The sequence below is a fragment of the Equus asinus genome, chromosome 17, assembly GCF_041296235.1.
Source record: "Equus asinus isolate D_3611 breed Donkey chromosome 17, EquAss-T2T_v2, whole genome shotgun sequence".
Taxonomy (NCBI): domain Eukaryota; kingdom Metazoa; phylum Chordata; class Mammalia; order Perissodactyla; family Equidae; genus Equus; species Equus asinus.
This window is the reverse complement of record NC_091806.1, coordinates 14,032,755-14,058,010: the sequence shown is the minus strand read 5'-3', so window position 1 is coordinate 14,058,010 and position 25,256 is coordinate 14,032,755. Positions and strand designations below refer to the sequence as shown.

The following is a 25,256-nucleotide window of genomic DNA, read 5'->3' as shown; positions in this document are numbered from 1 at the left end:
AGAAACCTTAATGAATATACTAAATGCTCCATGATGCATGCTCAAAATTCCTAAATTCTTTTTGTATTCTTAAAATCTTTATTGAGCTACACACACTCAAAGATTTTTATAGTACCTGATAGGAACAGTTAGTATGTCACCTGGTTGATAAACAATTAAAAATTAATGTGAGGCTGGCCTGGTGCTGCAGTGGTTAAGTTCACACATTCTGCTGTGGCAGCCCTGGGTTCACTGGTTTGTATCCCGGGTGCGGACCTATGCACTGCTTGTCAAGCCACGCTGTTGCAGCCATGCCACATATAAAGTAGGTGAAGATGTGCATGGATGTTAGCTCAGGGCCAGTCTTCCTCAGCAAAAAGAGGAGGATCGGCAGTGTGTGTTAGCTCAGGGCTAATCTTCCTCAAAAAAAAAAAAAAATTAAAGTAAACCTTTTGTAACTATCGTGATACACTGAGTATTGAGAATGTTGTTGTATACCCCTAAAAAGTAAGTTACATAAGACACAGGATTTGATGCAAAGCATTCTAGTAAAGAGTGTTTAATTTATGGATATAAAACTCTAAATCATGGGAAGAAATAAGTAACATTTAATAGACTAAATTAGAACCACAACACATGCATATGGTTCTATTCTCTGCTTGTAAACCTTAATCATGATTAGTAAGACACACTTAGAAAAGGAAAGTTCTTATATTTATTCTCAAGCAGAATTTTATTAGAAAATTTTGTAAAACCTGTCCCAGACTTGAGTTATCTGTTATCTGCCATAGAGTTATCTGGCATTATCAAGAAATAATGTGTTTCTTGAGGTAAATGTTTTAATCAATCTTTGGTAGAGTTTCAACCAAACTTTACATTTCTCCCTATACCCCTGATCATTGACTTGTAATTTTGCAGTCCTATAAGAGGTAGATAATTTTCTCATACTTTGACTTTGGGCTTAACCACGTATTTTGCTTTGATTCATAAAATACTAGCAGGTGAGACCCTAATATGGGCTTGAAATACGCTTTTGTTGTTGGGCACACTTTACTGTGACTTAGCATTCAGTGTAGACCATTGGCTAAATGGTCCAACAGAGAAGATATCCAAACAGGTCTTTAGATTGAAGTTCATCTAGTTAGCTCAGTCTTGACACTCAGGTGACCCAGCTGGTATCAGCTGAGCTAGCTCAGTCAAATCACTGATTGAAAAGGATTGTTACTGTTGCATCTCACTGGAGTTCATGACTGATTGTTTCCTTTTTTCAATAAATCCCTGATGCTTGAATAAGATCTATGTATTGTATTATCAATATCGTGGTTGCTGCATTGTACTATCGTAGTGGAAACTGGGTAAAAGACATTGAGATCTCTCTGTATTATTTATTACAAAAAATAAATCTAAAATCATATCAATAAAATTTCCAATAAATAAATAAATAATATACAACTACTTTGACATGCATGGAAAAACCAGAGTCATGGGCACATACATCCAAAATGTGTACCATCTTGTGCCAGTTTATAGAAAGAAAATATTGTATATTTTGTCATTCTACCGATTATAATTCAACTACACCATATTCTGGAGTATCCAGAACTTAACCACTAAGCCACGGGGCTGGCCCCTGAACTTTTTAAGGAAGATATATTTTGTATTTATTTTTGGTTGTCTGTGATCTTCCAATGCTAAGATGGTTCTTATGGAACTAAATATGTAATTTTTTAGATATTTAGGGGTTTTATGTTGAATAACTCTTAATGTACTACTTTTATTTTAAGACGTAAACTTCCTCATTGTAAACTATAGCACTTCAGATCATCTCAAAAATTCAAGATGACTTAAATTGAACTGAAATTTGTCCGGAGCAATCACACAGTCATGTATGCTAACATAGAGACTTTTATATTCCAATTTATGAATCAAAAACTTAATTTAGGTAGTCTTACCTTTTATCCGTAACATTATTTGCAATGTTAAAATTATTTTACTTATTATAGTGAATAGATATCGGACTGTCAATTACAAGGTTACCAGAGATTCATGTACTGCTTTGCTATTAAACAACGCTTAACCAGTACTCTCAAAAAGAAATAATGAATACTTCAATGTTTACATTTCATCACAGAACAATTTATTATTGATTAACTTGTTGACTTTATATTTCACATCTTTATTCCAGAGGATGCAGATCAGTGGGTTCATCATGGGAATGACTACTGTGTAGAAGATGGAGGCAACCGTGACCATGAGCCATGATCTTTTGGAGTTAGGAACACAGTAGAGAAAAAGGATGCTCCCATGGAAAATGGTAATGGTGGTTAGGTGGGAGGCACATGTGGAGACGGCTTTGTGGTGTCCCCTACATGAAGACATCTTCATGACAGTGATAAAAATGAAAACATAGCGAGTAATAATGATTATCAGACTGCTTATTTCATTGAATGTGGCAGAGACTAAAACGATTGTCTGGTTAATGTATGGATCAAAGCAGGAAACAGTAACAATGGCGTTATGGTCACAGCCAAAGTTACTTATGAAGTTATTCCCACAAAAGGATAAGGTCAACAAAAAGCATGTGAGTATTAAAGAACAGACTATACCCCAAGAGTATGATGCAGCCACTGACAAGGAATAAAGCTTCTGAGATGCTACAACTGTGTAGAGAAGAGGGTTACAAAAAGCCACAAATCAATCATATGCCATCACCTCCAATATGAATGTTTCTTTCACCACAAATATGCATGCAAAGAAGAATTGCATGATGCATCCTGTAAAGGAAATGGTTCTGTCTTCCACAACCACATTTTCTAATAGTTTGTGAGTAACTACTGTACAGTAACAGAAATCAACAAAGGATAAGCAGCTGAGAAAAAAGTACATGGGGGTGTGGAGTTTGGGATTGATCTTGCTAATCACTATCATGCCCAGTTTCCCCAACACAGTGGCTGTGTAAATGATCAGGAATCCCAGGAACAGGGGCATCTGGGGTCCTGGATATCCTGAGAAGCCCAAAAGAACAAAGTTGACTCCACCACTCTGGTTTTCTTGGTTCCTGTGGAAAAAACATGAAAGTTTATCCACAGAATTAAGAACCAAAACTTGAAATATGTAAAAAAATTGGAATAAATGTTGAGAGGCTCAATGGGTCTCTATTAAGAGTATTGCTGAAAATGCTAGACCTCCACTGTTACATTATTTCAAGTTATTCTTCACTTATGTGATGATTATACAGTGAATAATAATTTTTGTGTGAGTGGAATAATCAAAAGCAAAGTTAAGACAGGAAGAATGGAAAACAGATTATATCCCACTATATTTCAAATAATGAAACTCAGCTTCATCATGGGCAGCTAATGTCACGAGAAGGGTGGATCTAACTCTCCTGAATCTGAGCTAGTAAAAATAATTGTATTGGAAGAAATACATATCATGAGTTTCTACAGTTTCTTCCCTGTCTTACCTCTTAAGCTGTGGGATAATTAACTTGTATATATTGAAAGTATTTAAATGATAACATTCCTACAAAATGATCAATTTAATAGCTTCTTGGTTGTTCTATGTTTTTTTCAGTGCCCTTCTGACTCCTGGTAGCATAATAGTCTCAACACATTCTGGTGCTGTGCTGTATACGTATTCTAATCTTTTCAATTATGTTGAAATAATTTTGAAAATATTCAAATGTTGTGGATAGCATATTACATTATTCATCAGGAGTTGTTCATAATGAAATATGTACTGTGTCTGCAGTGATATTAGTTGAAACAATACTGAACTAAAAGCTCTTCATTTTCCAATGGGGCAAATTTTGTAAGTTGGGTAAGTGACAAAAGAGAACTATGAAGTACTGGGAAATGCATATAAATTTCAGGCTGAAGGAAAAAAATAAGTTTAAAGCTTTTCCAAGGACCAGTGTCAGGAGAGAGAACTAGTCAAACAGGCACGATGGTATTTCTTGAATATTACTTCGTGTCACTAGGTAGTTCCTCAACAGCAAAATGAGCACAGTAATAATATAAAATTTAAGTCAGTAGAAAGAAAGTAGGTGCTTTTATATTGAATTTATAAGCTATAAGACATGATGTGATGCACAGTAGATATCAGCTTTCTTATTTATTGCATTTATGCATAATTTGTATGATATCAAAAACTATATTTTGTTATGAAAATCAGGCCCAAGCATGGGCAACTGTCAACAGGTGGGGACATTTGGGAATAAAATGTAGGAATTCCGTCCTACAGAACTAACACAACAGAAATACCATAGGATTTCTTTGGACACTCCGTCTAAGATGTATAATAAATTTTCCCCATTCTCCTATAGGTTTTTTCATCACAATATAATTTTCTCTGATCCCCACATTCTTATGCCTGTGGGAAAGACATCCTCCAAAAACGAATCCCATGACAGATCCTTCCTTTGTAAAAATCGTTCATAAGTTCTTTACACTGCAAAGATAGATTATGGCAATTTTTTCCAGCCAGATTACTTCATTTTAGTATATTCTATGCCTCATTGAAGGGACAATTTTCCATGATTAACATAAATTCCAATGACTTTTAAGATTCCAAATACTTTATATTACTTAATACATGAAATTTACATGGTTCAGCCTGGCTTTTCCAAAAATTCTTGTGTCTATAAATTCAATCTCATTACCTCTTAATGCATTCTTATTTAATCATGATGAATGTATCAAGCTCTGTTATATAACACATGCTCACTTGCTTATAGTTTATTTTCCCATTTTATTCTCAGTCCTATAGTGCTTTATTTTACCACCTACTATTATTGGCATTGCTCATGGTTCCTTCTCTTTTTTATACATATAAACTGAATATTTATAACTCACAATTACCATATAGTATATCGTATCATTTACAAACATGATGGTTATTGTCACTTTCTTCCTCAGTGATCATAGGAAGTGTGAAGACAAGGCCTGTTTTTTATTATTCCACATTTGCCAAAATATTTATTTCATTGCAGGCTACATTGTTACCACCCAATGAGAAAATTAGGATGAATATCATTTGACAGAAAGGAATCAGAATATAATACTGTAAGCCCTCTCTTAGTCAAACTAAGTGGATTTGTGGGCACTTTATTCTACACATGTGTTTGTGTACTGCAAATATCACTAGTTCTCCATATATTCCTTTTAAAGGAAAACAAAAGACTGAATCAATTCACTGAAATGCAAAAGCACTTGAATGAGTCTTTTACTGAAGAATTATTTGCTACGATTAATGAACTCCAGTAGTTCTCCTGCTTGGTATTTAATTAATAGACATAGATTTGAAAACAGTAGTAGGGGTCCAGAGAATATTTCATTAAATGTTTCCCATAAGTTACTTTTTTCCAACCTATTAGGAATACTCAGAGATACCAGAGATAAGATCACATCTGAAAACTAAATTCTAGCACCAAATTGTGTTATGAATATATGAATCAAGACCTTAGGGACACGGAGACTAGAGATTATCACGGAAGTATTGCTTTGAAGACTGCAATTCAAGTAATTAGATGTAACAGTGTCCCATGTGATGTCTTCATTTTAAATTGTTTTCCTAAAGCCCTCCTGGGGCATTTGTATTATCAACCTCAATTAATCTTATGAAAAATAAATAACAGTGAATATATCTTAACTTTGCATGGATGTAAAAATAAAGAAATATGCAAAAGAAAAAAGCATCTATAAGACAATAGCTCTAGGGTGATTATTAATTCATGTTGATTTATTTTTCTATTTTCTCATGAAGGTTATTTATGTTCCTATGATTCTAAATATAGAGCTGCCTAAACAATATCACATTGTTTACTTTTCCATTGTTAATTAGTAATATATGGTAAACCATTTTTTATTTAAACCCTTGGTGTTATTAATAGAAAGCGATTTACATTGACCTTTTAAGTACAGAGGCCTCAGTTGTTCATATTTACTTTTTCATCTCAAAAACAATTTTGGATTATATGTTTCCTAAAAATACCAGTCTATGGAAATGAAAATATATTCATGAATTATAGTAACTCTATCCATTATGCCTTTAAAGACACAAATTAAGTTTACCAGTGGCTCGACGTAGTGGTGGATTATTCCTTACTAGAACAAGGCCACAAATCCATTCGTGAACATCTACAGCTCTGTTTCTTATATTATTAAAGGGGCTCATGTTTCTTCCATCTTGTGGCTCACCATCAGTATGGTGCCTCTGAGGTTACGGTGCTCTTTTGTAAGTGAAGAACTGACAATCATGGAACAACTCTGTAAGTACATCTTTAGCAAAGCTCCATCTCATGAAGCTGACCTCACATGCTACAGAGGAAAATCAAAGTAAAGAGCAGTCTCGGAACACTACACCTGAGGAAGTAAAGATAAAAAGTGATATTGGGGCCAGCCCAGTGGCATACTCCACTTCAGCAGTCTGGGACTCGCTGGATCAGATCCTAGGCATGGACATAGACATCACTTATCACGCCATGCTGTGGCAGGCATCCTACATATAAAATAGAGGGAGATGGGCATGGATGTTAGCTCGGGGCTAATCTTCCTCAAAAACAACAAAAGTGATATGGAACTATGCTCATCGAGGATATTGGCCTGTAATTTTCTTGTGGTATTTTTGTCTAGCTTTGGTATTCAGGTAATGCTGGGCTCATAAAACAAATTTGGAAGATTTCCCTCTACTTTTTGGAAGAGTTTAAGAAGGATTGATGTTAACGCTTCCTTAACCTTTGGTAGAATCCTCAACAAAAGAGTAGCAAATTGAATCCAACAACATATTAAAAGGATTATATAACATGACCTAGTGAGAATTTTCCAGGAATACATGTCTGGTTCAACATAAGACAAGAAATAATTGCAATATACAACATTAATAGAATGGAGGAATAAAACCACATGATCATCTCAATTGACATAGAAAAAGTATTTGAAAAATTCAAACACACTTTCATGATAAAAACACTCAGAAAACTAGGACTAGTAGGGAAATTTCTCAGTCTAATAAAGGCCATTATGAAACTAATAAAGGCACTTATGAAAAATCCACAGGTAGCATAACAATGGTTAAAGATTGAAACTTTTATATTAAGATGAAGAAGAGGAAAAGAACTCAGATTTCATCACTGCTGGCCATTTTGTACTGGAAGTTCTAGCAAGTGTAATTAGATTTAAAAAAGGAATAAAAGGCATCCAAGTTGGAAAGAAGTTAAACTATCTCTTTTCATGGGATATATCTGTATCTATACCTACATTTTCCAAAGAATTAACAATAATATTAACAACAAAAAGCTACTAGCACTAATAAACAAATTCAGCAAAGTTGCATGGCATGAAATAAACAAAAATCATTTGTGCTTCTCTATGACAGAGATGAGCAAGCTTTAAAGGAAATTAAGAAAACTATTCCATTTACGTAGCATCTAACAGAATGAAATACCTAGAGACAGATTTAACAGGGAGGTGAAAGACTTGTACACTGAAAACTGCAAAATATTGCTCACAAAAATGAAAGAACGTTTAAGTAAATGAAAAGACACTGTGTGGTCATAGAGAAGGAAACTGGAATTTGTTATCTTAAAAGATGGCCTTTAACATAAAAATTATTTTGAGGTGAAGCCCAGCAGGAAGCAGTAAATGCAGGAAAAGGTCTCTCTACTCTCTATCTTTCTGCCAAAAAGCAGGATATAAGTTCTTCTTTTACTGGAGACATACTCTTACCAGCTCAATGGCAACATAGAAATCTGCAAACAAACCTTACTCCATTGGTTTTCGTCCATATATTTACCTTCTCACATTTTGCCACCCTGCAAAGCCTAAAACTGCTTTCCTTTGTCCTGTCATTTATCTCTAAATTTACTCTTCTTTGTTGAAGATGCTGCCTAAGCCACAGTTCTAAGGTATCCTTTTGAGTTTCTCTATGTCGAGGTTTCTCCCCTGTGATGTGCAATGAGCTTGGAAATCTGCATCATTCCATATACAACAATTAACTCAAAACTCAACTGACAAGTAATTTTCAAATATTGAGATATATGGGGTAACTATTCTGGTTAAAACTGATTCAGGATGAACTCTAGAAGCCTTACTCATGGCCTATTAAGCATACATTGTACATCTGCTTTAATAATTAAAGCAAAACAATGCACTCTTTGAAGATACAAATGCATATTTCTCTTCCTACAACACTAATATGGGTAACACCTGTATCAGTATTCCTGAGGATGTGTTCCCTTTCCTGGACATCAGGGTCATGTTGTCATGCTAATTTGTAACTGAATACCTCTTTGAAACTTTGATGAATATGTATCCTGGGCATGTTTAATGGATGTTCTTTGTTCTCAAAAGGTATAAAACTGTACTGAAAACCATTCTTCTCTGGAATAATTTCCTGATTTGTGGAGACTGCCCTCCTGGGTTATAATCCTCAGCTTGGCTCAAATAAATATTCAATTTATCTCTTCTATCAATAGAATGGCTATTGGTAAGTTACATTGACAGAACAAATACCTAAATATAAGAGTAAAATCTATAAAACTCTTACAAGAAAAACAGGGGTAAATTTTCATGGCCTGGCCTGAGATTAGGCAATGGCTTCTTAGATATGAAAACAAAACTATAAGCACCAGGGGGCAGGCCCAGTGGCATAGTGGTTGAGTTCACACTCTCCACTTCGGCAGCCTGGGTTCCATGGGTTCAGATACCGGGTGCAGACCTATACACCACTTATCAAGCCATGCTGTGTTGGTGTCCCACATGCAAAATAGAGGAAGATTGGCAAAGATGTTAGCTCTGGGCCAATCTTCCTCACCAAAATATAAAGTATAAGGAAGAATAGAAAAAATAGACAAATTGAATTTCACAGAATGTAAAACGTTTGTGCGTCAAAAAACATTATCAATGAGGTAAATAAAAAGTCTAAAGAATAGGAGAAAAGATTTACAAATCATATATCTGATACAGGTCTAGTATCCAGGATATATATAGGACTCTTACAACCCCAAAATAAAAAGGGAAACAAGACATATATCAAGGTTTACAAATGTCTAAAAAGCCCATGAAAAGATGTTCAACATCTTTAGATTTTAGGAAAATGCAAATAAATACCATAATGAGATATCTCTTCACACCCAGTGGGATCACTCTAATTAAAAACATGTATATATATCATAGCAAGTGTTGGCAAAGTTTTGAAGCAACTGGAAATGTCATACATTATTAGTGGTAATCCAAAATGACTCAGACACTCTAGAAATCAGTTTGGTGCTTCCTCATATAGATAAACAGAAGTACTATCAGACCCAATGCATAGTAGAAAATTTTGCCTTGCACAAAGAGAAGTTGGCCTTTGCCCTCAGTTTCTGGGATATAATCTACATCTTACCTGATAGTAGTGTCTGTTTAGGGAGTGTGGATAGCCACACCTCATATCAAGATGGGGCTGACCATATTTGACAATCTTAAGGCAGGGATTGCCCATGACTGAAAGATTAACCATGTGATTTAGGGTACAGGCTTTTAGATTTGGAGTATCAGTTAGCCTGGAGGCTGAGATCAACCATTTGGACAATCAATCAATCAATCAATCAAGCCTGTGTAATAGAGTCCTAGTAAAAAACGGAACACTGGGGCTTGTGTGAATTTCCCTGGTTGGGAATAATTCATGTGTATTGTACAATGGTAATTCTGTGATCATAACATGTCCTGAAGACAATGGAAGTTTCTCTTTTGGATGCCTCCTAGACACTGTCCAATATGTCTCTACCTTTGAGCTATTGATCTGTATCCTTATCCTGTGATAAACCATAACTGTGAGTATAGTTTTTACTGAGTTATTTGAAATTTCTAGGAAAGTAGCATACCTAAGTGGGGTTTTGGGAATTTCTCATACTTGCAATTTGTTTCAGAAGTAAGTGCAGGATTAGGTGTTGTGACTTCAAACCTCACAGTCTGGCTAATGCCAGGTACCCAGAAATTCTATCCCTAGGTATAAACAAAACCGAATTGATAACGGGAACTCAAGCAAATACTCATATATGAATGTTCTTCTTCAGCACTATTCACAATAGCCAAATTTCCTAAATGATGGATACACTAAATGTGGGAGAGATATATATATATATATATTTATACACACATATACACACACACACATATATATAGATACATATATACATATATATGTACACAATATTATTTAAGGATAAGAAGGAATGAAGCACTGATACATCTTATAATGTGGATGAACCTTAAACACAGCGTGCTTAATGAAAGAAGTCGGGCACAAATGTCTCCTACTGCATGGTTCCCTTTTTACGACATGTCTAGTATGGATAAATGCATAGAGACAGAAAACAGATTTCTCATTATTAGGATCTGGGAGGAGGCAGAAATGGGGAAAAAAACTACTTAATGGATGTGACTTTCTTTTGAAATGATGAAAATATTTTGGAACTAGGTAGATGTGTGATTGCACAATACGGTGAAAGTTTTAGTGTCACTGAATTTTTTAATTTAAGAAGGTTAATATTATGAGAATTTCAATTCAATAAAAAAGAATGCAGCTATGAAAAGGAAATGAAGTTTTATCCTATTTTTTTATCCCAGCCTCAGTCTCTGCAGTAGTTGATTCAAATTTGTCAAAGGTAAAAAGTTTGTTCTCCTCCTAGCTAACATTCTATGGCTTTAGCCTTCCATACTGTTGATAATTCATTATCCAGAAAGAAGGAAATGAGTTTCTTTGTGTTCATTATCTGTCTTTCTCTTCTCTTCCTGTTTTTCTGAGAATTTTTATCATGACTAGTTGCTTAATATTATTAGCTGTTCTTCACATCTGTTGAAGTGACTATTCATTCTTCTACTTTATTTGTTAATGTGATGAATCACCTTGATGGACTAGAAAGGATATACCAAACTTGTATTCCTGGGTTAAATCCCTCTTGAGTATGATTTGTTATCTATTTTATATATCAGTGAATTGGTTTACTATTTTAAATACTTGTCCACATATATTTACGATGTATTGTTCTGTAACTTGGCTGTCTAGTGATGCAGGCATCGTAAAATGAACTGGGAAATGCTCCCTGCTTATTCTATTGTTGCTGTAAGTCTATGTCAGATTGGAATTGCGTCTTCTCTAAAGTGCCATCTACTTTAGGGATAAGGCTTCAATTTTTTATAAGGCTTTCCTGAAATTTTGATGATAGCAGTAGGGAAATAAACACCAAATATAGCTAGAAAATCACTCCTACATGTTGCTTCTCTCAGATCCACAAGCTCAGAACTATGTTCATACAATTACTGGATTTTATCCTTGTGCTTAGAATGCAACTTTTTACATCAACAAGACAGTCTTTGAGCTTGCATGAACTACGTATCTAAGCAGAAATATTCAGGAAAGAAAGAGCCTTGATGTAGGAGCGCTACAATCCCTTTCCCTAACTGCCCATCTCAATTTCCTTTTTTCTCTCTCAGGGTCAATCTTTTTCTAAGATGATGAATAGTAGGGAGGATCAGTCATACAGTAAAAATGTCACCTACCACCCCTGGAATACTCATATCATAATAGAATTGTCCAGCATTGCACATTTCCTGAAGTTGTATTGTTAAACATTATATGGAAATTAATATTTACATAATATGGTCTACATACAACTTGCAACATTTTCTCTAGTAAGTGACTATTAATTCTGTACATTCTTCCCTTAATTTTGTGAATACCTTCACCAAAAGTCTTGACACAGCTTCTGAGAAATGAAACAAAGGAACTGCACCTATCCAAACCACTACTAAAAATATAAAGAAGAGTATAATTCATACATAAAAGCGAAGAACCCATCAGTAGCAGTTTGTAGAACTTTCAATGAAATCACTTATATCAACAAACATACACTCATTTCATCATTTAAAATATGTACATTCATATTAAAATTCTAATTTTGAAATTCTTGGAGAATATCTACATTATATTTGTGTCAATAAATGTTTGTTGAAAAGCATTTTCCAGATTAACTAAAAGTGTATTCTAACGGAGTGTACACCTATTCAGAGATTTTCTTCATTACATTTTGCTTTGTTTTCTCCTTGGGATCTTAAATCCAAGGAGCTATGGCAGATGTCACACATGGTTCACTCTAGACTGTGTTCACATCCTCTACACACATTTTTTTGTCATTAAAATATTTTTATTAACATACACACAGCCTATTAAAGTACTTTTTGACTAGAAAGCTGAGTGTGTATGGCATCTGGTTGACAGAGAATTAAAAGTTAAATAAATCACATAACTCTATAAAACATATCCCAAATTATTGAACATATCATTACATATTGCTAAACAATCAAATAAATAGGTTAAGTTTCAAAGTTTGATAGCAATCTTCATTATAATGGAAATTAGGATTCTTTATTTGGAGATAAAAAGCTCATGATTTCAGTGAAGGCAATCACATAATTCATAGTCTGCTGTTGGACTGAAACCACGATACTTGGAAATTTACCCAAACTTTGCCTATCTTGTGAGAGTTCAACCACGATCATCAAGCAAAAACCAGCAATGACAGTCATTTAGTAAAGCTAATCAAATGGCCCATCGATTTACACAAAAGTCTGTCAAACTAGATCAGTTATTTTTACTTTTAAATTTTTTATTGTTTTACAGGGAATGACTCACTCTGTGCTAACATCTGTTGCTAATGTTCCTCATTTTTCATCCTCCCCCCTACAAAGCCCCAGTACACAGTTGTATATTCTACTTGTATATCCTTTTGGTTCTTCTATCTTAGCCACCACCATAGCATGGCTACTGACAGACAGGTGGTGTGGTTCCATGCTGAGAACTGAACCTGGGCCACCGAAGTTGAACAGTTATTTTTATCTGAAATATACAAGAAGAACATTTTCCATTAAGTAAAATTGACCATAAACTTTAGATATATTGAAATATTGAGCCTAAATCTTCATTGTATTCTGTATCCATGCTCATTGTCACGTAGTTTTTCAGTTCCGCAAAAGGCAGATACACTTTCTCAACCATTGACTTTGTGCTCAGCTATATGATTTGCATTGGCTAATAGAATGTTAACAGACATAACACAAATAGGAGCTTGCCCTAGGTTTTGTTATAGCACATTTTGTCTTATGACTTAATCATGGACAATACAGGAAGATACTCTAACTAGCCCAATGGTACACAGAGCAGAGCTATCCAATCACCATGAAGATCTATAGACTAGAGGTGACTTTGCTAGTTAGGCAAGACTACATCAGGTTAAACAAGATTCTCTAGCTGATTATAGCAGAGCTTCTCCAATAAATCCCCCAATAAAGAAATCAAAATTGCCTAATGTTTCATATCACTGAATTTTATGTTCGTTCTTATGCATCAACAGTTATATTACACACAACTCAAGATCAGCATGAATGACAATTTTAGATTGAACCGTAGCTACTTCTGAAGAGTACGATTTTTTAATTTTTATTTTTTATATTTTGTATACAAAGAGAAAATTAATTTTATATTAACAATCATAATTTAACCACACAATATTCTGGGCTTTGTTGGGGCAGAGGTATGCCTTCTTTGCACTTATAATGTACCAATGCTTCCTGTGTGGAATTAAATAAATATTTCTTTTAAATTTAGAGTCTGAGTGCTGAATAACTCCTAGTTTGCTGTATTGCATTTGATGCATCCTCCCTGATAATAAGCTATAAATATTTACGGTAACTCTATAAACCTATTCTCTGATGACTAAAAAAGAATGAAAGATTTACTGGGCAGTCATATGGTAATGTGTGCTAACTCAGATATCTTTACATGACAAATTCTGTGTGCCAAAACTTCATTTAAGTGGTCTGAACTTTAATTACTGTGTTATTTATTATTTTATAGCTAATTTACTAAAGTTAAAATTTAACATATGTTAAATAGTATGTCAACTGGGGACTTACATTAAACACTGCTCTGCTTTAGTAAAATAAGGAATTCCAAGTATTAAAAATGCTAAAAGACTAGGACAATTCTCCACAATACTCTTGAAAACAAAAACGTAAATCTTACCATCTTACATTAATGACATAATAATTTGGTACTGATTGACTTCCTGAGGGTCTCCTTCACGTCTTTGTTCCTGAAGCTGTAGATCAGTGGGTTCAGCATGGGCATGACCACTGTGTAAAAGACAGAGGCTACCTTGACCATGAGCCATGAACTTTTGGAGTTAGGAACACAGTAGAGAAATAGGATGGTCCCGTGGAAAATGGTAATGGCTGTCAGGTGGGAGGCACATGTGGAGAAGGCTTTGTGGCGCCCCTCGGTGGAAGGTACTTTCCTGACAGTGATAAAGATAAAAGCATAGGAAGTAAGAATGATCAATAGACTGCTTATTTCATTGAATGTTGCAGAGACTAAAATGGTCTCCTGGCTTATGTAGGGGTCAGAGCAAGACACAGAGATAATGGCGGCATGCTGACAGACAAAGTTATTTATAATATTCTTTCCTATGAAGGATAATTCCAATAGAAAGTAGGTAAGGGTCAGGGAACAGACTGTACCCCAAAGGTATGGTGCTGCCACCAGTAAGGAACAAAGCTTCTGCGACATTACAACTGTGTAGAGAAGAGGGTTACAAACTGCCACAAATCTGTCATACGCCATGACCACCAACATGAATGTTTCTGTCACCACAAATATGCATGCAAAGAAGAATTGCATGATGCATCCTGTGAAAGAGATGGTTTTGTCTTCCACAACCAAATTTTCTAGTAGTTTGGGTGTAACTACAGTAGAATACCAGAAATCAACAAAGGATAAGTAGCTGAGAAAAAAGTACATGGGGGTGTGGAGTTTGGGATTGATCTTGATAATCACAATCATGCCCAGGTTCCCCAGCACAGTCACTGTGTAGATGGTTAAGAATAACAGGAACAGAGGCACCTGGAGTCCTGGATATTCTGAGAAGCCCAAGAGAATGAAAGTGACTTCAGCACTCTGGTTTTCTTGGTTCCTGTGGACAAAATAGGAAAGCTGATTCAGAGAAACGAGAAGCAAATTTTGGAGAAGGCAGGTTAACATGAGGAAATGTTGAGAGACTGTGATTATCTATAAATAGTGTTGTGGAAAGCTTTTAGTTTCAACCATTACATTATTTAAAAGCTAGAATTTACTAGTGTCAAAATTTTACAGTGAGTATGAAGTCTATGCAAATGGAATAAAAAAGAAGGCAGTTGAGTGAGGAAGGACAAAAACAGAGTTGGCCTTGTTATATTTCAAGTGATCAGACTCAGTATCCTCAGAGTCTATTATCATCATGAGAAAGACCAGTCTGGCTTTTTACATAAATCTGAGTTTAGTTAAAATGCTCGTCTTGTAAAAAATATATATCATACGTTTCTACAGTTTCTTCTCTAACTTGTTTAACTATGAGAACATAGAATTCAAAAGAAAATTAATGACCCAACAAAATGGTCGAGTACAATTTTCTTTTTACTATTTTTGCTGTAACTATTTCTAAATAATTTACTTCTCCAGTGACCTCCTTACACTGAGTCAGACATTTCTTTTCCCGTATTTTAAATATTTTCTTCAGAAGAATAATGCACTTGATCAACTACATTTACCTAATTATTGCAAATTATAAAAATCTGTTACCCTTCCTTGGTGTATTGTAATATCAAGTAGTTAGAGAGATTTATGGTAGAAGTAAACTGAAGTATAATATGTCCAGACCATTTTTATTATGCTGGAGACCTCTCTACATCATTATCAGATGGTCATTTTAGTGTACCTCAAAACCTCCAAAAGTCAAAATACACTAATACTCATCTTGAGTCTTACAAAACAAGTAGCTGTAGCGAAACCCCATGGGATCTAAGTATCATGAATTAGCATAAAATGAGGATATTTATCGGGGGCAAATACACTAAATTCTTTGTAAAAATTGTCCTGTGTTCCTCCAAAATGGCTCAATTGCCTTTTTCTGCCATTATAATCAATTAATCTCAAAGCCACTTTTCCTGATTGCCGCTGAAACCTAAAATGGCACTATGCATAAAAGTAAAGCAATTCTACATAGAATTCTGTAAAAATTCTATGTCCTATTAGGAGGTGAAATTAACAGGTTATAGTTTTCCTTTGATTGTTATGACTTTATCCTCCAAGACCGTATGCAGCACTTAAAGGTTCCCTGCATATATGTAAAGATATCATATCCTGCTCTTTTTCTTCTTCAATTGCTCCTTAAGATGCTTTGATTTGATACTTGTGATTTAATCTTCCACCACATTTATTACTACTTCCTGAAAGTATTTTTCAAATAACATAAAACTCATTGAGTGCAAATTCCATAACAGAACATATTCTTTTCAAAATCTATACTCGTCTCCCATGGCTGTTGTAACAAAGTCTCAGCAGCTCAGGATTGATAGGGAATGCATAGCCATGAAAGAGAAAGAAAGTTTTGATATATCTTCAGCTCATTCTTACCCACACATCTTTTCCACACATGTAGCTTTTCATTCCACCTTCTGCACTCTGTGTTTGTACCAACAAACTTGGGGCAAAGTTCACAGTCCCCCATTTAGCCCCATGAATTGTCAACAATGTTGAGGTGACTGAGAGCATAAGGTGCTGGGCACACTCTTTCCCTCCTTTCTGATGCCATCCATCATGACTGTCTCACTGCATATCCACTGTGTACCCAGCAGTATAATAGGCATTTTAGAAACCACAATATTGTAAAATATCCTTATCCTCAATTTTTTTCCTATGAGTGCTATTCTGGGGAAAAATGCATATAATTACAAATGATACATTGCTACATATAATTCTTGTTTGTTATTAAAGATAAAGTTTGTGTGTATAAAGAGAAGGAAAAGAATACTGTGATCAAGAATGACTGAAGACACTTCTTAGTGATGTAAGTCAGTGAATAATAATACACGTGGTGAAAGATACGGTATCAGATACTTCTAGTTGGCTGAACTAAGCAGGTATAACGGCAGTTAGAGATTCACAGGTGTTTGTCTCCTGCAAAGATTATTGGAATATATTATTTTACCTTTAAAGTTAAACAAACTAAGGATGGAATCAACTCACCTGAGTGCAGAACAATTTAACTTATTCATTTGATGAAGCTTATTTGCTAAGATTAATGGACTGAAGGCGACTTCCTGCTGAGATTTCAGCTATTTTTTTTAATGTAGTAACAAACCAGAAAAAGTAATAGCAGGATTCTACAATATATTGTAATGAATATTTCAGGGAAATGAGTTTTTTCCTGTAATCTGTCAAAAATAAATTCATAGATGACAGAGAGAAAAGGAGACGAAAGCTAAATCCTAACATGAAGCTGTGTCACACATATATGCCACCAATACCTTAGGGATGTTAACTCTGGAGAACGTCACTGAAGTCTTTCCTTGGTGGCTACAAATAGAACAATTAGATGAAGTAATGCCCCATGTGATATTTTGTTCGTATATAATTTCTTCTAAAGATTGGGGAGTGATTTCACCATGAACTTGTATCCACTAATCTTTTAAAAATGTTGAACCAGACACTATATTGTTGTCGTTAAATACTTGTAAAATATATAAATGTAGAAAAAAATCAGTTATTTGGCAACAATCCAGACAGAACTAATCTTAATCTTTGTTGTATCTTTGATTTTCCTTCCCTATATAGATATACATTAATCAGTGCTAATATGGACATAAAATTTATACAAAAAATATTATATTATAGTTATGCTGTTTATTCTCCTTTCTTTAATTTTATATAGTATTATCAGATTCATTTTGTATGAAAACCATTGATTTTCTTCAAATTATGCAGACTGTATTGCTCTTCCAAATATGAGCACAATGTTATTCAATTCTTAAATTTAGTATTGAAATTGAAAAAAGCTCATACTCTATTTTTGCAATTTATAATTTGTTATATGTTATATAAATTATATAAATAATATGATGTATTTATTATTTAAGAAACTGCCATATCTTAACAAATATGCATCTTAATCTCAGTGACTTGATTTAAAAGAACAGGTTTCAGCAAACTTCCTATGAAGGACAATATAGTAAATATTTTAGTCTTTGTGAGTTATATTGTTTCAATCCCAACTATTCAATTCTGCGTGTTGTAGCATGGATGCAGCCATATAATCAACACATAAATCAACAGGCCTGGCTTTGTTCAAGTAAAATTTTATTTATAAAAATATAGTGGACCAGGTTTGGTTTGTGGGACGTAATTTGTCAACCCTTGCAATAGAAATTTATTTCTTCGTTGTGAAAGGTGCAAAGTTATTTCCAGATCAGTAGGCAGATGTCCTCTGAGTAATGATACATGAGGCTAGCCTTCTTCCAAATTGTGGCTTATAATAATCTGATTATTATAGTGAAATTATAATACAGTCAGAGAAGCAACAATTTAAAGGATACTGAGCTTTTCTGCATTATCACTATGCATAAAGTTTTTTGCTTTGTTTAATTTTTACTTTATGATATCTTGAGCATATTAGGGGTACTCTTCAGAAGTTGAGATAATTGAATAATGTCCAGGATTTTTTCTGATTGGTACAATCATAAAAAGATTTTGAACTGTGGGCTGAACTATAATGTTAACATAGGATTGCAGGGACAGGAAAGAAAAAGAAAAGATTCTTTAAGCAGAGAAGACAGTCTGAGCCAAGGCAGGAATTTGGATGTTCATGTTCCTATCAATTAGAAGTAGAGTTTATGCAGGTAGCAAAAAGAGGTCAAGTTGGAGGATTAGAGGAACACAATTGTGTACAGAATGCAATTGGGATCTGTGTAAGTTGTTGAACACTGTAATAGGGTTTAATGCCAACAGAACAAAGATGGAATAATGAGGAGGTGGTGGTTGTAAAAAGGTATAGACGTTGGGAATGAAGTTGATTCAGTTCTAATATTATAGCCATGGCATTCAATTTGGCTGCATTGTTAGATTATGTAGACAGAGAGAAGTAACTCCCATTTTCACTTTGGTTTGGAAGGGAGCATTATGTTCTTGACAGCATGTCATCGCAGGTAAGCCAATAGTTCCCCATAACTATTCATAATTTTATAGGTACCCTGTGATGTCAAGTAATTAATAGTGAGACGTATATATTGGAACTAGAGCATCTAATAAACCAGTAAACAGCCTGAAGATGCCTGGAATACAGAAGAAAAATACAAGGAGACTCTGACCAATATCTTTAAATATTTCAAGGTTAAAATGGGAACAAAAGGCTGTTCTTGTTTTCTGTATGTTCAAGAGACAAAATTAATTCCATTAATTCAAAAACCACAGGAAAAGCACTTTCAGAACCAAAACCAGAAAGATTTTCTTTCTATACTGTCCAAAAACAGAATAGTATAAGTAACTCTCAGTGTCCCTGAGTTGCTGCACTCACTAATAGGATATAAGAAGGGACTATAAAGATATAAACATTAATGTGAGTAAAAAGAATAGCTTGGCTCTTGAGGATGAATGCCGACAAAACAATAAGACTCCACAAGGTGTCTCTACTTTTTGAATATTATGTGACTAATACTTACATTTGTAGGGAGGTCTCACCAGATCATTCACATTTGGGGTTCTCAAAATACTCTATTGTTTTCAAATTATTTTTATGCTTGTCAAATCTTGGAACTTACACATATCTAAGAAGTTAGTTTCACTGCCCATGCAATAAAAGTAACTAATAATAATTAAATAGCATATTCTAACCTTCCTAACCAATAAGATTCTTGTTGAATGCAAGATTTATTAGTTCTTGCCTGGAAATGAGCAGAGCAGTCTTGCAAGTATATGTAAATATCACGTACTATAAGAAATAAGAAATTCAATTCAAAATAGACTCCCAAATATAGTATGATACGTAGATATATAGTTATAAATAGATATATTAGATATCAGTATAGATATAGGCATATATAGACATATATATATAGTTATAGATACAGATACCTTTGAGAATGGAAAGTGTACGGTATAAGCCCATGGCTAGCACTCTGTGTCTAAGATAACTCAATTAATGTGACTACAGGCAATTTTCTTCACCTTTCTCTGATCTAAGCTGGGTCTCTAGTATGGCATATAGTTCAGAAAAGATCAAAGAACTAAGGTGAACTTTGTAATGGATCGCTTAAATCTCAGTCCAGGATTATTTCATCTTTTATTACACCAGAAGCAATGTGTCTTTTTTTTATTAGAATTTATCCCAGCTTGACATAATGAGAATAAACAATTGGTTTGCTTTACCCCAACATTGCCAATTCGACTGCCATCTATTTGTGGTCTCATTCTCAACCAAATTACATAGTAATTGGTAGAATTTTTTCATAAGGTCCACTAGTACAAAATCCTTCTGCAAATAGTAGGAGAGGGTATCATTTCTTTCCCTTACAAATGATACAAACAGAATATCCACTAGATGGCAGGGTGATACGATAAATTAAATGAAGACAAAAATTTCAGTATATTAGTTGCTTTAAGAGAGTAACAGAAAGAAATAAAAAAAACTAAGAAGTTCATGGTGTGAATAGGCCTTGAAGATCATTAATTCCACACTCCCTTTCTTTCAGGGATAATGGAACACGTGTTCAAAGATGGTAAATTACTTGACCACATTCCAGCAACAACTCACCTTTTATTTTAATTTTGTTTTACCACTAATTAATTTTGAATTACGAGTAATGTGTTGGCTCTTGGTCACTTACACAGTCACATAGTTTCAGGAATAAGGAGCATTAATAGCTCATTTCAATTCATTTATAATAAGTAAATACAAAAATAAAAACAGGATAATTACTATATACAGATATTAGTATAAAGACAAAAATCCTTACCAAAATGCAAATCTTCCTGTAAGCAAAGAGCAAATAAAACAAATTAAATGATAAAAAACAATTTATCTATTTATACACACATACATAAGTATCATATATCCATATACATATGGATGCATGTATATGATGTAAAATATCATGTATATGACATAAAATATTACAGAACAAATACAGAACACATTGATTATATTAATAGATTTAATGACAACGTTAGATCCAACACTGTGCTATATGCATGAGATACTCAAAATCATTCAGTAAAGTTAAAATTAAAGAATAAGTTAGTGATTTCTAAATTAATTTCACTGTTGTCACAGAAAATATTATGAATAATTTGAGTCCCTTGATATTTGTTGTGGCTTGATTTATGATCCAGCACATGATCAACCATTGCAAATTTTGTATGTGCACTGAAAAACATGTGTATGTTGTTTTTGTTGGGAATCATATTCTATAAAAGTTAGTTAGGTTAAATGTGTTATGTCATTTGGAACTTCTATGTCCTTAGATAGTGTATTGCTTGTTTATTCATCAGTTTAAAAAGTAAGTTAAAGTCTCCAACCATGATAAAGGACTCATCTATTTCTTTTTATACCTCTGGACTTCTTCTTTACCAATTTGGAAGATCTGTCATTGAGCATATGGCCATTTGAATTGTAATATCTTCTTAGTAGGTAGACCTATAAATCATTGTGAAATAATCCTCTTTATCTTTAGTAATTTTATTTTAATTAAAACCTACTATGTTTCATACTATTAAAGCTGCATGAGACTTCTTTAGAGGGACTTTGCTTTGCATATATTTTACAATTATCCAAAGTAGATGAACATATGCATAACTTACTACCCAGATGTTTACCCAGGTCTCTACCCCACAGAAATATTTATTTATGTTCACTAAGTAATATAACAAGATTCTTTGTAATGCCACTATTCACAATACCTAAAAAGTAAAAAACAAAACCAAAAAACGTAGATAGTCATCTACATCTTGTTGTGTAAAATTTGGGATATATTCATACAATGAAGACTATACAGCAAAGAGAATAAAGAAATTTGTAAACAAGATGAATATATGTTATAAATATAATGCTGATCAAAAGAAGCCAGATACAAAGAAAAGTGTATTCTGTATAGTTTTATTTATATAAAGTTATAAATAGGTAAAATATTGGTGTTACAAATGTAAAGGTACTTTTGTTTGAAAGAGAGAAAGTGAATAAATAAAAAAGGGACAAAATGTGCTTCTGTGTTTTGTTAACGTCCTGCTTGTTGATTCCTACGCTGGTTACAGAGGTGTGCTTATTTTGTTAAAACTTATAGTGATAGTCATGCACTTTTCTGTATGCATATTAAAACCAAAAATATATATATTAAAAATTCAACAAAGATATTAGACAATGGTAAATGCAAATAAATAAGATGCCAAAATCATGATATGTGACAAAGGAGAATGCAGACAATAAAGCTTCAAATGTATTTTTAAAAAATAAACACTATATTACAGAAAGCCAGATCCCACAATGAAGTTATATATCCAAAGACAAAGCAACACTTTTCATAAACCAGAAACTATAGGAGATTAGAGGAGAAATAAACAGAAACTCTCAATTGAAGACAAAAGAAAAACAGCAAACATTTAGTAATGAAGGCTATAATCCCAAACAACACAATCACATATACATCACAGAAGTCCAGTAATAAGAAACACAATTTTTTCAATTGCATGTTAGTTTTCATAAAAATTAATTATATTTTAACTCATGAGTTAACCAAAAATAAATCCATCAAAAATGATGAAAATGTAAATAGTATTCCCTGAACGTTAATAAATATAAGCATAAATTAATAATGTTTATCGAACAATAAGGCATTCCACTTGAAAAGGTTAAAGCATGTCATTAGAAAATACCAAAGAATGCTATAGACCACAACTGCTAAATTACTATATGAGATACATTTAAGGAAATTATCAGAAGAGATGTTATGTTATTGCATATTGATATCATAAAATGAGAAGAAATAAAAATTCAACTCCAAAGGCCTAGAAGAAGGCCTTAAGATAAAAACAACATGTAGAATTTAATCTTCCTATCCATCCTCCCAAGAGCCATTCAGACCATGAAAAGCAAACAAATTACCCATACTTTTTGCATCACTGTGAGAAAGATATTCCTATGAAGTAGAAGTTGCCTGTAAGTAGAGAAATATTTATCAAAAGTAAAGAGAAGTATCACTGGATCTCAAAGTCTCATAATTCTATGTATGTACAGTGAAGAAGTCTAAAGAAGCAGTTTAGAAAAATGAAAAGGGAAGTGGTGATCCTATTAGTGGGATAATACAAACAAAATCAATAATAAAGGTCCACTTATGTAACCGGTAATTGAGAACAAGTCCAAAGCTGACAGAAAGCAGCATTGATTACAAGAAAAAGAATAGGAATTATTTGGGATTTGAGGCGAAAAACTCAGAAAAATTATTTCTAAGGGAATGGAGGGAAGGAAAAAGAGGATAGTACCCTTTCAACTTGTGAAAGTTAACAGAAAGAGGAAGTAAGATCAGTAAATAGTTAACGAGCTTCTAAAAGTAAGATAGAAGAAACACACACAAACACTACATCAAAACTTCCTAATAACCACAAATTTTATATAGAGAGAGATTTATATACAAATATAGATATATACACCTATATATGTATGTATATCTACATACACACACATAGTTCGTTTCACTATATTGTCAGAAGAAAGCAATAAAGCAATTTTATCTAGAAATCTTGTAAGTCATACAAAACCCTCAACTTAGTTCATAAAGTTAACAAGAAAGTCTCTATCCACACAACTCTACCATAAGTGGGATGGGGGACATAAAATAAGAGTCAAAGCATTCCAAATAATGAAAGTGTCTCCAACATAATATAACCCAACAATAAGCGTAAGGAAACAACACCATAACATTTTAAACGGAACTAAATATCCTTAAATAGTAATTTGGAAATATTAAAATTATGCCTTGAATAAAAGTCCCAAAATGCATAAAAATAAAAAAATGGTTATACTAAAAAAGAGTTGATTAGGTGCAATAAAGAAATTGAAGAAAAAGTAGACAAAATAATAATGAAATCAAACTTATTTCTTTGAATAGATCCATACAATTGGTAATGCCTAGTGTAATGTATGAAGAGAACAAAAAGAAAATATTACCAATGTCAATATTTAACAAGGATATCTTATAGATATGAAAAAATTATCAAATATTATAAATAATTTTGTCTTTGTTTTCAAGTCATATACCTCATATTTATCCTTCTGCCATGAATAAAAAAAAATCTCATATCAGGTTTCTTATTTCTTCTTGTGCGTATATTGACATATTAAAATAGCAGAGACTGCATCCCAAGCTCTCTGCCTCTCAACAGAAATATCAAAAAAATTGCAGATACTATCAGAACCAAATTTATCAGAAAACTGAAAAACAGTCAAAAGATTTAAAGTAACCAAAGTAATGCTAATATAAGAAAAAGGTAATTGAAAAGTGGTAGGAACGTTTTGTGCATTTTTACTTGCCCTTGGCCACTCCTCCCTTGCTGTGGTGGCAGTCTTGACATGGTGCCCTGCATTCCAGTGTGGGATTCTGAACTCTAGTTTTGGAGGGAACAGAAACAATCATATTCGCAAGTTCTTGTGTATGTCTATTCTAATCTGTCCGGCGGCTACATAAAAGACTGATGCAAAGTTCACATCTCTCTTCTATCTAACACAGAAATCTCAGGTATGAAGAACAGTGTGCATTGTTTGAAAACACTGCAAGATGAATAATGACTCACTGATTCCTAAGGTCAAGGACAAAAAACAGAGCAGAGTTTAATTGGGAAATTAGGACACGCAAACGCATCTCTGTATATGGGGGAATTAGGAAGGTATGGTCATGCTCAGGGCAAGATGCATGCTTAGAAAGAACTCAAGAAGACCCTAGGCTTTCATCTTGGGGAGATCACTAGGCTTGGTATAAGCCTGGCTGAATGTTGAAAGAGTGTCCCAGCATTTAACCAATCTGCGATTTTGTCATATCCCAAAATAATTTTATTGGAATTTTGATTGGAGTTATAATCACAAATTAATTTGGTAGGAATAGACATCTTTATAATATTCAATTCTCCCATCCAAGAGCATGCAGTGACTCTATTTATTGGATTCTTCTTGTATAGCTTACAGTAAAATCTTGTCGTTCATTCAAATAACTCTTATATTTCTTGTTAAGTTATTCCTAGGTATTTCATCACTTTTGTTGCTATTGGGAGAGCAATATTTTTTTCAGTATGTTTTCTCATGCTCACTAGTCATAGTGTATAGAAAATCCAGTAATTTTCAGATAGTTGTCTTTATATATGTGGGTATATCTCCTATATTAAGTCAT

General features: G+C 33.6%; 1 protein-coding gene and 1 pseudogene across 1 annotated transcript; both read right to left on the bottom strand.

Moving 5' to 3' along the window:
- Positions 1 to 2,094: 2,094 nt before the first annotated feature.
- On the bottom strand, positions 2,095 to 4,788 carry LOC139040864 (olfactory receptor 5D13-like; annotated as a pseudogene).
- A 9,264-nt stretch (positions 4,789 to 14,052) lies between these two features.
- LOC106844033 (olfactory receptor 5D13-like) lies at positions 14,053 to 15,057 on the bottom strand. The gene has a single exon (XM_014861376.3). It carries the CDS (start codon positions 15,055 to 15,057, stop codon positions 14,053 to 14,055), a length of 1,005 nt encoding a protein of 334 aa, XP_014716862.3.
- Between the last annotated feature and the right edge of the window lie 10,199 nt (positions 15,058 to 25,256).

What these genes read in the sequence shown, in the direction of transcription:
- LOC106844033 (XM_014861376.3), bottom strand. Translation starts at nt 15,057, where the DNA reads ATGTTAACCTGCCTTCTCCAAAATTTGCTTCTCGTTTCTCTGAATCAG.